General features: G+C 45.9%; 2 protein-coding genes across 5 annotated transcripts in view; one reads left to right on the top strand and one right to left on the bottom strand.

Moving 5' to 3' along the window:
• Window positions 1-139: 139 nt before the first annotated feature.
• Window positions 140-4,199, bottom strand: il4i1 (interleukin 4 induced 1). The gene is made up of 8 exons (XM_085371387.1): window positions 4,155-4,199; window positions 3,872-3,962; window positions 3,442-3,656; window positions 3,191-3,303; window positions 2,746-2,947; window positions 2,604-2,672; window positions 2,390-2,526; window positions 140-902 (listed from the first exon to the last, which is right to left on the bottom strand). The coding sequence occupies exons 1-8, from the start codon at window positions 4,197-4,199 to the stop codon at window positions 140-142; spliced, it is 1,635 nt and encodes a 544-aa protein (XP_085227513.1).
• A 3,212-nt stretch (window positions 4,200-7,411) lies between these two features.
• Window positions 7,412-13,270, top strand: part of LOC146618188 (sorting nexin-19-like) — a 52,235-nt gene continuing 46,376 nt past the window's right edge. For 2 of the 4 annotated variants that reach the window (XM_085371385.1, XM_085371382.1), the window contains exons 1-6: window positions 7,412-7,942; window positions 8,069-8,401; window positions 8,512-8,706; window positions 9,723-10,943; window positions 12,770-12,968; window positions 13,079-13,179. In XM_085371385.1, the coding sequence (XP_085227511.1) occupies window positions 8,198-8,401; window positions 8,512-8,706; window positions 9,723-10,943; window positions 12,770-12,968; window positions 13,079-13,179 (1,920 nt within the window). In that variant the 5' untranslated portion in view covers window positions 7,412-7,942; window positions 8,069-8,197. The remainder of the gene's footprint in view (window positions 7,943-8,068; window positions 8,402-8,511; window positions 8,707-9,722; window positions 10,944-12,769; window positions 12,969-13,078; window positions 13,180-13,270) is intronic. The other 2 variants (XM_085371384.1, XM_085371383.1) reach the window with 2 other exon arrangements.

Here is a 13,270-nt window from a genome sequence, read left to right as displayed (position 1 = left end):
CGTCTCAGGGTACGGCCACCAAAGTTAGCTCTCCAGAGGCTTGGGGGTTCCAGGAGCACACAGCACTGAGCTGGAACAGTGTTCATGAAATCAGACGATAAAGGAGTGAACATGGAATAAATGTTTGCTGCATGAAACACTACAGTGTAAGACTGTTAACATTTTTAGCTGCCCTGAGTGCAGACTTGATGGACGTTTCGATCCATCCGTGAGGTGTGGCTGTGTGCTCCCCTGCAAAGTGTACCCGTCCCTCACTCTGGAACAGTTCTCTGGCATAGAGCCCCTGCTGGTAAGGTGTGAACAGGACAAAGGCTCCCAGACTGTAAGGATCCAAGCCCCACTTCTTCACCAGCCCCCCTGTCCACAAAGGCCTGATGTACTCTCCATGGATCTTCACCAAGTCCTCCAGGACCACAGCCATCAGCTCCCCATCATTCATGCCCTGGAAGAGGGCGGAGTCGTCAGAGCAGGTGTAGGATGCCAGCAGTGCACCTGCGGATGTCCCGGGGAAGCTGTGGCTGGGGTAGTAGATGAAGCGAGCGGGACGGTCTGTGATGCTCTTCCCTCCTCTGATGCCCTCTTTATCCCAGAAGCGCTCCTTGAAACTAAGCACCACCTTTGTGGAGCTGGTGTAGTGAACTGAGCGCAGGGCCTCCATCTTGTCCCCAGAGAGAGGGGGCTGAAAGTCAATGAACAGGGTGGCCTTGGCTGTGGCAGTGACCAGGGTGTAGTCCACCGTTAGGTTAGTCAGGGAGTTGTGCTGGTCCTGATAGGTGATGGTCACATTTCTACCACCTGTCTGGTTTATGAGCTTGACCTTGGAGTTGAGGAGGATGGTGGCATTTAAGACCTGATAGAAAGCTCTGGGCAGGTGTTCAAAGCCATCAGTCACCTCAAAGTACCTGAAAGAAATTCAAGAAAACATCCCTTAATACACAATACTCCGCTAAAGCTGAACTAATCATTTATTTTCTATAAATTTGAATTATGCCAATCAGCCATAACATTGTGACCATTATGTGCCCCTTTCACTGCCACGGAAGCTCTGACCCATCGAGGCCTGGACTCCCCCAGACCCCTAAGGTGTGCTGTGGCATCTGGCACCAAGTTAGCGACAGATCATTTGATCCTGTAAGTGGCGAGGTGTGGCCTCCGTGGAGTGTATAATAGTGTCCATGGTCTGCAACGATGCTCAGGTAGGTGCTACGTGTCAAAGTATCATCCACATGGATGGTAGGACCCAGGGTTTCCCAGCAGAACATCGCCCAAAGCATCACACTGCCTCTGCCGCCTCACCTTCTACCCACAATGCATCCTGGTGCCAGGTGTTGCCTGGGTAAGCGACACATGCACACCTGATGTAAAACGTGACTCACCAGACGAGGCCCCCTTCTTCCATTGCTCCGTGGTCCAGTTCTGATGCTGATCATTGGTGGTTTTGGTGGTGGGCAGTGGTCAGCTCGGGCACCCTGACTGGTCTGCAGCTACACAGCAACCAAACTCTGTCAATTCTGACACTTTTCTATCGCAGTCAGCTTGAACCTCTTTCAGCTGTTTGCTCTTCGTCTGTTGGATCGGACCACATGGGCCAGTCTTTATTGCCCACATGCATCAGTGAGTCTTGACTGTCCACGGCCCTGTCGCTGGTTACTGTTGCTTGGAGATGCTCTGACCCAGCTGTTTTATCGTTAGGTTTTCCTGCTTCTAACGTCAACTTTGAGGACAAAATGTTTACTTGCTCCTTAATTTATCTCACCAACTAATAGGTGCCATGATGAGGAGAGAATCAGTGTTCTTCACTTCACCTGTCAGTGGTCACAGTGTTATAAGTAATAAGAAAAATTACACATATAATCACCTGTATTTATATAGCGCTTTCCTAGTCCCTAAGGACCCCAAAGCGTTTTACACAACCAGTCATCCACCCATTCACACACTAGTGATGGCAGCTACATTGTAGCCACAGCCACCCTGGGGCGCACTGACAGAGGCGAGGCTGCCGGACACTGGCGCCACCGGACCCTCTGACCACCACCAGTAGGCAACGGGTGAAGTGTCTTGCCCAAGGACACAACGAGCGAGACTGTCCAAGCCGGGGCTCAAACCGGCAACCTTCCGATTACAAGGCGAACTCCCAACTCTTGAGCCACGATCGCCCCATATAACATATACAGTAATGACGAAACAAAGGAGAAGTGCCACATGAATCTGTTCCCTCAGCTCTACAAAGTGTTTAAATCAACTATTTTGCCCTTTTGGAGTACAGTCTAACAATGGTGGCACTAGGAGGTATGGAAGACCAACCACTCAGAATCAGAAGCATATCTTAGCTGCTGTTCCTCTTCCCTGGCTTCTTAACATCCCACTGTGACATATGAATATTTCTTACTCAACGTTGTCACTGATGTCTGTCTGCATGTACATCATCTCGATCAGTGATGTGTAGAAGAGGCTGTTTTCATTCAGGATGTCCCCAATCATCCTCAGGGCTCCACGGCTCAGATTGCCCTCCTTCACCAGATACTCCTGTGAGGACATTTCCCCCCAACAGATTACAGCTGTGATCAGTATGACATCGAGTGTCAAGGTAATTAAACCTTTACCTTCACTGTGTAGGAGTCATATTTATCCAATGTGGCACTACAGCCGATTGCCTTCACATCATCTCTCACCTGTGTGAAAATCACAATATTTACAAGACAAGATTCACACTGACATGTGCAACAAAGCAGCACATGAACAAACCTTCCACAGCGCCTGGCTGAAGAGCTGAGCGGCCGTTTTCCCCCTCTCCCTGTCAGACAAGCTGTAGTTGAGCACGCTGGGGTTGTTTTCAACTGTATAGGTTTTATGTAGCTCTCCATTTACCAAGTAGTAGGTGTTGATGTCATCTTGGATGAAGCGGTTCATAGGTATTTGTAATTTGGATGCAAAAGAAAGCAAAATCCTGTGACATAAGCACATTAGTTATCCTGTGTGAATATATACGGTATTTTAACCATTTAGCTAGAAGATCTTTAGTGTTTTGTTAGACTCTTCCTAGTTACTTAGAGGCTCAAATCTTACAAGTACTGAAAACTCTACAGGCTAGTACATTTCTTCTGGCATCATTCAGTTCTTACTTCCAACAGGATATTTTCCTTGATTAAATGAGGGGGTGTCTATTTGCCATGTGCGTCTCTTTACTCACTTATGAAAGCTTGGGATCCTCATGGCCCCCAGTTCTGCATACCAGCCCTCTCTTCTGTTCCTGAAGGTCTCCACACGTCCTCCGATACGATTACTGGCCTCGATTATGGTCACCTTTGATGTCCAAGGGGACACACAGCCATGACACTCAGTTTGAAAAGCATATGCACTTTTAGCACCAACAGTAATGACTCAGAAAATTACTCCCAGAGAGAGTGTAGTTTAAATATTTTTTCCCTGACTGTAAATTACCTTATGTCCAGCATCTTCTAGAAACTTGGCAGCCGTCAGTCCAGCGATGCCCCCGCCGACGATTGCTACGTGTCGAGGCGTCTTTGTAGCAGGAAGACCTTTCTTCACGATGTCAAGAAGCTCGCTGTAGTCTGTGTCTTGGAGGCATTCAAACAGGGGATCTCCTATTATCCCATTCACAGTGAGCACCACAGCCGCCACCAGAACCAGAGGAACTGATGGTGACAGAAAAGATGTTAACTCAGCCGATGAAGTCAAACTGTGGCTCATAAAAAAATCCCCCAAGGGGTTGCCAAGTAACCACAAAGTCCCAGTTTCCTTCCTTTACTGCTAACTTTATAAATAGAGGAGAAATGACGAGAAGATACCGGATTTTCCCAGTTAGTGTTTTTTATGAGAGTGACTTTGCAGCAGCTTGTTTTGTACTCACAGAGTTTGCACAGTGCCATGTGAGACGTCATCTCGACGATGGAACTCCACAGTCTGGGCTTTTTTTTCACACCGTGAGAGGAAATGGAAACCTAACGGACACAAGCTCTAAATTAAGTTGGCGAGGCTCAGGCAGAACAGTTACGAACAAAGAAAAGCCTAAAATTGTCTTTTTTAAAATATGCTGGAAACAATATACAACACATTAAATCTCCCAAAAGCACCAGTAGTGATTTCAGTTAATAAATCCAGAGTGAAAGCAGTGCAGGCCGTGTTTCACTCACCTCTGTCAAAGGTAGTGTCTCGTAAGTTGTCATGAGCCTGTTCATGGCTGAGGAGGAATGACCCACAGACCCTCACAGAGCTAACCTATCAACCCTGTGACTCACCGTATGAAATAAGGCTTTCTGAAAAACCCGGACGCATGGCATGTGTGAAATTGCACACAAGGTCATTTTAATGAGCGACTGTGTGGCTCCCTCCGGTCTTTCAGAAATATTTTCCCACACTGGCTCCAGAGTCAACCACACTGAACAAATCAGATTAGTGAGGTTATACTAGTCATCAGCATACCTCGTTTTACTCCGTCTTCACTCGTTTTCATATCTGACCTGAAAAGGCTCATTTAGTGGTGGCCAAAAAAATGCCCCAGTCAGACCTAAAGCTGCATTACATTACATTCATAATCTAAGGAGCTTGGAAAGAAAGGCGTCTGGACTTCTTTAAGTTGCTTGAAAAGCAAAAGTGAAGACTACGATGACCTGGATGACTGAGAACCTTCACAGACATTGCACTCATAACAACATATGTACTTTTATTAAATTTACTATAACTGTCTATACAGTAAAGACCACAGGATGTGCAAACACTCACCTCTCAGCTCCTTCTGTGTCCGGGACATAATAGCACATGGAAGGCAGTTATATGATGTGGAAACTGAAACCAAAGTGGCAAGTGTTAAGTTTCATTTTCCGACTTTCATGTCCTCAGTTTTCATTTCTATATTTTTGTTTTCTTTTTTCTTTTTATGTGATGAGAAAGAAATTATTTTACCTCTCATCACAGCTTTCCCTGCTTCCCATAGAACAGAAGCTGATGTTTCGGGAGTGTCATTATAGTCCAAATATGAAGTCCACTCTTTTTTAAAATATTTAATAAAGTCTTCATCTTTAAGTAGTGATATATTAAATCTCCAGTTTTTACTTGGCGTAGTATTATTCTTGTGCATTAGTGTTAAAGATACAGGAGCATGATCGCTGACAGCTATAGGGTGAATCTCAGTGTCTGAAATGTCGTTCAGCAGTGAGCTGCTGACCAAAAAATAATCCAGACGAGAGTAGGAGTGATGGACATGTGAGAAAAAAGTATATTCCTTACTGGTGGGGTGAAGGGAGCGCCATGCATCGCAAAGACCAAAGTCGCTCATATACTGTTTGATTATATTTGTGGACTGCCAATTACGCTGAGTTCCCGCTGTATTGAGCCTATCCATGTCTTCATTTAGTCCAAGGTTGAGGTCGCCTCCAAGAACAAGTGTGCCATCTAAGTGTTCAGAGAGTGCACTGAAAAAAACGTTTTCATTTCTGAAATGAAATGAAAGAAGGGAATCTGACACTCCCCAGATAATTTTATAAACAAAGGAAATAACCGAGGAAGTATTTAATTACCTGTGGTATTTAAAGAAAAATGTCTGTATCCAGCGTAAAAGCTGGATTTTACAGCAAGAAAATCAGTAAACACTGATTTTTATAGCTCAGCTCACACTCACGGGTTGTGAATTTAACAGTATCTACATTGATGTATAGCTGAGCACAGCATTGTTCTAAGTCATGGGTCAGTGTATGGAAAAACTCCAAGGCTGATGAACTAATGAGGCTTTGGGAGTTAAGTCAGCCATGTTCATGTATGATGTGAAAGGTACAGCTCAGCCTGCACCCTGAGGAGAAGCTCAGCTCAATAAATCTACTCAATATGTTTGGGGGTACCACACAAGCTCAGAGAGTTCGTTCTTTTCATGCTCCTTTGAACTGAACTAAAATTCAGCTGCTGTTGATTTAAAGAAATACTTCAGATGAACCTGCTCTCTTTCTTTTTAACATTTTGAGATTGTTTCCAAGTCACGTGAAGAAAAGAACATTTTAATCGTGAGTGGTGAGGTATTCATCAGCACTTCTTCTGCTCACGAATTAACTTCCTGTGTTTAGATTCTGTGGTCCCGGCAGTGTATTTTAAAGACTGAGAGTAAGTCGTTTAAAAAAAAAATCTCAGTATAGTTTTGGGAGGATGAACCAGTTTGAATAAAGAACACACATCGTGTCGGGAAAAGTTAAACCATCGTGAAGAGATCTGAATGGGATGAACTGGGAAACGACTGGAGCCAAACTGGATCTGAGCTTGATGAAATCTGAATCCACGATTCTTATCTGGACTGTGACCAGGACACAGTAGGCTATACCGAGACATTAGACATCCGTCGTGGATCCACTGAGACTCCTTTGGTGATTTTTCAGTAGACCGTATCTATCAAATTTAATGACTGAATCTGTGAACAGATTTCAACATGTAATGTTCAGACCACAGACTGTTTGCAGGCTCACTTTAACATGGATTTAACTCAGTTTTCGAGTCCTTTCAGCCTCATCCTGACTCAGATATTCACATCAGCTTCAAGATTCAACTGTGACAGCCCTCCAGTCAATGTGACCGACCACAGTGAATGAGTGAATAAATAAATGACTGAATATCAGAAACTTTACAGAGTACAGATATTTTTAAAAAAAATAGTTGTAATATATCCACGGGTTAGTGCTTCCATAATATTTTATTCACGGTTGCTGTTCAGAAACACGCACACGCAACAACAACAACAACAACATGATAGGACCCAGTACAGATTTTAAGTCGACGGGGCACGATTGTGCGTCCGGCATCCCTGCACTGCACCGCAGACCACGCCCCGTCACGTAAAGTAAACGTTTTCAGTGCAAGCAAACTGGCTGACAGACTGACAGCATCGCACAGAGTTAGAAAGATGGAGACTTCAGATTATATTGTGACCTGATGATAAATCCATTATGCAAGTTGATGAGTGAATGAGTGTAAAGTGTGTACACAAAATAGCAAACTAATATTTAATTTGTAAAAATGCAAATTACAGACTGATTTCCAATGTCTCCATGTGTTTTTTTATGTGTAATGTCTTTACTTATATTGGTGAATAGACTTTAGTGAACAGGACTTACAAAGAGGGATTTTTAACTGGATAAATCAAAGATATATAAAAGTCGCTTTGCCATAAACTGATTGCGTTGCGACAGGAATGCTGTCTGTGTCTCACGATGACTTGATATCATTCGTGAGGGATACATTTGAAATACATTTCACATATTATAGGCCAACAAGCCATTTACAGCAGTTTGAATACGGGCAATCACTTTTTGGCAAATACCGGAAGTCGGTTGCCTCCGAAGCCTTAGAGCCTGCCCCAATCGGTACGTCATAGCTCGCAATACAGGAAGTAAACAAACCAGCCCGAGGAGTTGACGCCGAGAAGCTCACGAGACCTCTCGTTGAGTGCTGGACGGCTCGTGCAGGGTGCATGTCTGTCTGAGCTCGCGCTGTAGCTTGTTGTATGCGTTTATGAGCAGGCGTCGCGCGCTCCTGGAGTGACGTGTCTTTGGTTCAGCACTGTAAGGTTGGTATGTGCGTGCTGCAGCTCTGACAAATACAGCGCTTCTCTTCATTTCAGCATCTTTACAAAGAAGCAGCGATGCCGCTCATGTTTCCAGCTACCTCTCTGCTGCTGTTACTGGCGTAGGAAGCAGCTAAAGGGCAGACATTAATCTTGACATCTTGCTTAGCTGCTGTCTCAGCCTGTCGGACGTACACCGTCATGAAACATCTGAGCGGAGTTCGGTCTCCGCACGACAGTTAATGCCTTTGGGCTAACGCTAGTACCACCGCAGCATAGCTACACCGGGTTAGCTAGTGAAGCATGAAGCACGGCACAACCAGCGTTAGCTTGTAGCGTACACGCGCTGGCTCAGCAGATACGAGACACATCGTCCCTGAGGTCAGTGAAGCATTTTACAACACTTCTTCTGTTTGCTGTCAGTACGTGATAAGCAGCGTGGATGATATGTTTGTGTTACACATTCATCCCCTTTACTTCAACTTACCCCACTCTGCTTGCACTCAGCTTCCCGTCCTGTTTCCGATGTGCCACTCAGGTGTTATCGTTTTGGTTCTTTAAGGAGTGATGGTACCCGGCACGCCTGATCTTCACTTCTCCAGTTGAGGCCAGTGAGAAAGCAAACCCTGCAGCATCATGGCTGAGGTGTGGGGACAGAGGAGCTTGCTGGGCGTCGGTGTGGTGTTGGCCTGGCTGGTGCTGTTCCACCTGCTGGTCAACATCTGGCTGCTGTGTGTCTTCACCAGCCTGCTCTTGGTGCTCTGGGGCTGGCTCGGCTCGCAGACTGTTCTTGAGTCCAACAGTGTGATTCACCTGGAGAGGTTTATCACCTGGGAGCAAGTAGGTCTATAATTAATGATGGTTTACAGCTTGATGTTTTACAATATATGGATGTGATTATAAACGGTTTGGGCTAAGTTAACCTTAGACTCCTAATTACTAATTTTCAGATTCCAAAGTCTGAGAAGGATGAAAATGATCTGGACCAGGAGATCCACAACACAGTGAAGAAAATCATCAGAGACTTTGTCACCTCCTGGTACTCCACTGTGTCCTCTGAGAGTGCTTTTGAAACAGAGATTGAAGAAGCCATGATCTCCATGGCCATGGGGCTGAAACTGCGAGCAAGAACAGCTGACAGGAAGGTACTGAGCTTTAAAGGAGCAGGGAGCTTTCACAAGGTCTAACAATGTGCTTGCAAGAATTTTCTGTAGTTAATGTGAAGGCCAGGCACGCTACAAGTACTTGAAGAACAAGTGTTTGTGTTAACCTGCCTACAGTTGTTGTTGCTATGGATGAGGAGCACTTGTAAATCTGCATTAAAATCTGTAAAGAGATTTCCAAAAGTCTGGGATGGTTAAAACCATCTATTAAAATAATGTATACAGGGTTGATACGTGTTAGTAAACAAGTCATTCTGGACTGTAGCTGGGTAAATATTAGGAAAGGTGTGACCCATTACCACAGGTCATGTGACTGTTGAGTTCTTTAACATCCTAGGACCTGCGTCCACATACGTGGACATCACATTTTGGGTTATTTAGACTAAAATACTCAATTTTGCTCTACATGGGCCTGATATCCACTTACGAGGATGTCATCCTGCTACTGTTCTATCAACATATTAAATGAATATCCCCTGTTTATGACAGGAAATAAGAGAAACCACAGTAGTTCCCTTTATGTACCAGCTCAGACTCTGAGAACCATGAGCTCTATAAGAAGCACTGTGTGGTAGGTGACAGCAGGTCCTGTGAGTTGCGATTTAGACTTCAAGTAGTTCAAATCGTCATATGAAGTATTTCAGCACACCCACTAACAGCTCAGCACCGGTCTATGGTATTCACCACAGAGATGCTCTAACCCCTTCTGCCTATTCGACCTTTGTCGGTGTCACTTTAGTCATTTTTCCTACGTCCAGCATAAAACAGAACAGACTATTTACTTGTGCCATCGTACAAGATGATCAGTAGCATTTGCTGCACAAAGGGTCACACCATTATTAGTGTATGTTACTGTATATTTGACCGTTAACGGCAACATTCACAGGAATTATTACGAGATTTCGTTGCTTGTAAAGAAACTAAATTAACATGCAGAATTAAAAATGGAGAGAATCAGAATTTCTCTAATGGGTCGTGTAAATGTGTGAATTCTGCAGGAACTGACCCAGAGGGTCCTCGATCTGTTCGGCTGCCATCTACAGGACTACATGAAAGCCAAGGAGCTGGTGACCGAGCAGCAGGTGTCTCTGAGAGCAAATGAGAGCAGCGAGAACGAGCAGCTGTGGAAGGCTTATTCCAGCATCAGCAGCCCTCACCTCGCCGTGACCAGCGAAACAGTGGAAGTCAACTATGTGAGGGCAGTCGCAGACTTGCTGCTGCACGTTTTAGTGCCTTCACCGCACTTGGAAACGCGCACTGGACGGTTTGTGGTTGGAGAGCTGATAACCTGTAATGTCCTGCTGCCTCTCGTTGCCAAACTGTCGGACCCTGACTGGTTAAACCTCCTCATACTTAAAATATTTGTCAGCCAACCGCCAGAAACAACAGAATCACCAAATTCATCCCCGCTCCTACCCTCTCCACCTGATGACCCAGAGGTCGCTCCAGCATGGCAGGCAGCACATGTTCCTCAAGAGAACAGCGACGTTCCTGCGCAGAGAGCGGAGGCTGAAAAGATCAATCACACAGAGACCGCCACGCCCGCTGCCGATGATGTGCCCGACTCCGCGGAGGCGGACTTTCCACAACACAACGCCGAAGAAGATGAAACTGTTCGACCCTTTTTAAGGCGCTACACAAGAGGAAGCAAGTCAAACCCATTTTACCAGGAAAACGACTCTGACCCGGATTCTCCTTTGGCTGATTTTAAACGCAGTTCCAGCGATTCTTTGGTCATGATCGGACAAGATGATGGTCTGGATGACAGTAGGAAGGATTGCGCCACATCTGTCGAGACCAACTACGGGTTGGATTTGGAGGATGTTTGCCACAGTCCAGTGGACGGCCAAACCAAATTCCTGCTGAGCTCAGAATCGGAGGAGCAGACTAATGGCTGCGTCCTGCCATCGCTCAGCACAGCAGAGAGGGACTCCAGTATCAGCAGGATTCGTTCCTTGGACAGAGAAGGCAGTTCCCCGTCTATAATCGCCACCAGAGGCCTTCTTATAGGCGCAGAGCAGACTGGGGTAATGAATCCTAATGAGCTGAGTGTTGTCAGTACATTGCAGTGCTGTTCCTCTGTCCCCACGTTCAGTTTTGAGCCCCTCAGCAGCCCCGAGGGACCCGTCATCATCCAAAACCTCCGCATCACTGGAACCATCACGGCTAAGGAGCACCGAGGCACCGGCTCGCACCCCTACACACTTTACACCATCAAAGTAAGGACAATGTGACTTTGCTACGATGCAGTTGTTGGTTGGTGTTTACTGGGCTGATCGATGACCCACAGAAAAACACCCAGAGAGTGCTGCAGCACTGCTTTCAGGAGTGTCCTCTCTATCAGGCATTTGGCCATGATGATGAGCTTTTCTGCATTTGTGCAGTTTTTAGCACTGACAAATATAATGATGATAAAAGGCAGTAATTTTAATGTTTCAACATATTTAACTTTCAGTTTTGTTTAATAACTAAGAGTTTAAAACCCTGAAATACACAGAAACAGGACTCGTTCTGCACTGGGAGAAAGTTTTTAGAGCTTTACTAAAACGTTAAATAAATCAGTGCTAGGACGTTTGGATAGCAAGGTTAATCCATCAAAGAAAAGTAAATATTAGACAAAGATAAAACCACTAAACACAAAACACAGGAGGTTCTTTATTAAGAGGAAAAAAGTCAGTTACACAGTATTCAAAGTAATGCAGTTTGTCATCCCCGCGCTGATGAGCGACCCGAAGGAGGGCTGGGGCCGAGCTTCAGCGGTGACTGAGTGAGGGTCTATTTGGACACTTTGTTCTCTCAGGTGGACATGAAATAAAACAGCAAAATTAATTTCACATAATTAATATCAGTTTTAGACCTTAACACAGTAACACTTAACACAAAGGGTAACATCTAGGTGCAGTTTCCCCCTCTGGGGGTGAGGGTACCTGGACCTGGGGTGTAAAGTATGTTTGGGGAGTGTGATTGTGTGTACAGTGTCTATTTGTCTGTCTTTACGTTGGGCGAGTGCTGAGTATTTGTATATGTGTATATGGGGGTGGGAATACAGGTTTGTGTCTGTGTGGTGTGGCTGTGTCTGTGTCTATATGTCAGGTTGGGTCTTAGACTCCGCCCCTCTGGGAACATCCAAAGTATGGAGGCCTTTCTCCCCCCACCACACTCCCTGCCGGTGGCTGATGCCCTCGGGTGTCAGTGCGTTGGTGGTTCTTGGTGCGCGGCGCTGGGCGCTCAGGTATGTACCGGCTCACTCACAGTGGCTGCTTGGCACGGTCGGGCGCCCGTGGCTCGGTCAGGCCTTTTCTGGGGTGTGGGGGGCCCTCAGGCCTCTGGGCCTGGGGCTCGGTTCACTCTGGCACGGCTGGCTGCCCGCAGAGCCCACGGCACGTCACTGCAGCCCCCTCTGACCTCTGCTCCGTGGCTGCTGGGTGACCCCTCATTTGGGGCTCTCCTCAGCTCTTCCCAGGAGGGTGGCACAGATGCCCCTCTGATGGTCCTCCTTGGGTCCTCGTACTCTGGGGCCTCTGGATCTCCTCCATGCCTGCTTCATGCCCTGGGGTGGGGCTATGTCTCCCCACACTCCCTAGCAGATCGTTACATGGAGAAACCTTTTGAATACAAGCGTGCTGATCCACACGGGTGTTCACAGACACAAACTACCTTTCGTGGCTGCTACCTCACAGCACATTGTGCGCTGTAGGTCCTGCGTGCCACACAACAGCATTCAATATTTACTGTTATTTACTGTTAGCTATTAATGTGGTGGTGCTGTGTTTATGTTGCTCTTTTTTTTGCTTAGGGTTAGGGTTTCTCACTGTCCCTCTTCCCCTCTGTTTTTCTTTTCCTTTCCTTTCTTATCCCCCAGCCATGTCTGTCCCATCTGTAACAACTGAAGATAAAATAAATAAAAAATAAAAAAAACTTCATGTTTTCCTGCACTGACTGATGGGAATGCGAATACAGTCACAAACGTTTGGCCTGTACTGGTGCATTCTTACGTTCACTGGGATATCAGTGAAGCCTCACAGTTTGTTTTTTATCTTTACAGTATGAGACAGCAATGGCTTGTGAGAACCCGGCAAGCATCCAGGCCGGCTTTGAGGATGCAGAAACTGTACAGACGGGCTGTGAGAATCCATCTTCTGCTCAGTCTGTAGCCTATCACACGGTCAACAGACGCTACAGCGAGTTCCTCAATCTGCAGACACGACTGGAAGAAAAAACAGAACTGAGGAAACTCATCAAAGGTACAGAAGCTTTATATTTTGCTCGACATTTGAAAGGAGTGTTGCAGTAGACCTTTGAGAACCTTAGAGAGTTTGTTTGTTCCAGTCTGACTCATCTGATCTTTTTCCAGGCGTGAAAGGTCCAAAGAAAATATTTCCAGACATGCCGTTTGGAAACATGGACAGTGATAAGATAGAAGCCAGGAAGGGCCTCCTGGAGACCTTTCTAAAAGTTGGTGGAAAACCTTTCTGTAGTGCACTCGTGTTGTTTGTTGGCCTGCTGCTACATTTCTGGTGGCTTCTTTCTGTTTCAACCTTTTCAG

Source organism: Diplotaxodon limnothrissa, linkage group LG14, assembly GCF_057381915.1.
Source record: "Diplotaxodon limnothrissa isolate DT_005_m linkage group LG14, D_limnothrissa_male_GT1.1, whole genome shotgun sequence".
Lineage (NCBI taxonomy): Eukaryota > Metazoa > Chordata > Actinopteri > Cichliformes > Cichlidae > Diplotaxodon > Diplotaxodon limnothrissa.
Note: the sequence above shows the minus strand (reverse complement) of the source record. Positions and strands in the feature narration are given on the sequence as shown.

What these genes read in the sequence shown, in the direction of transcription:
- il4i1 (XM_085371387.1), bottom strand. Translation starts at nt 4,199, where the DNA reads ATGAACAGGCTCATGACAACTTACGAGACACTACCTTTGACAGAG. An exon ending in AGACACTACCTTTGACAGAG is followed by an intron (nt 3,963 to 4,154) that starts GTGAGTGAAACA and finishes TGTGTCCGTTAG; the next exon opens with GTTTCCATTTCCTCTCACGG. An exon ending in GACATCAGTGACAACGTTGA is followed by an intron (nt 903 to 2,389) that starts GTAAGAAATATT and finishes AATTTCTTTCAG; the next exon opens with GTACTTTGAGGTGACTGATG.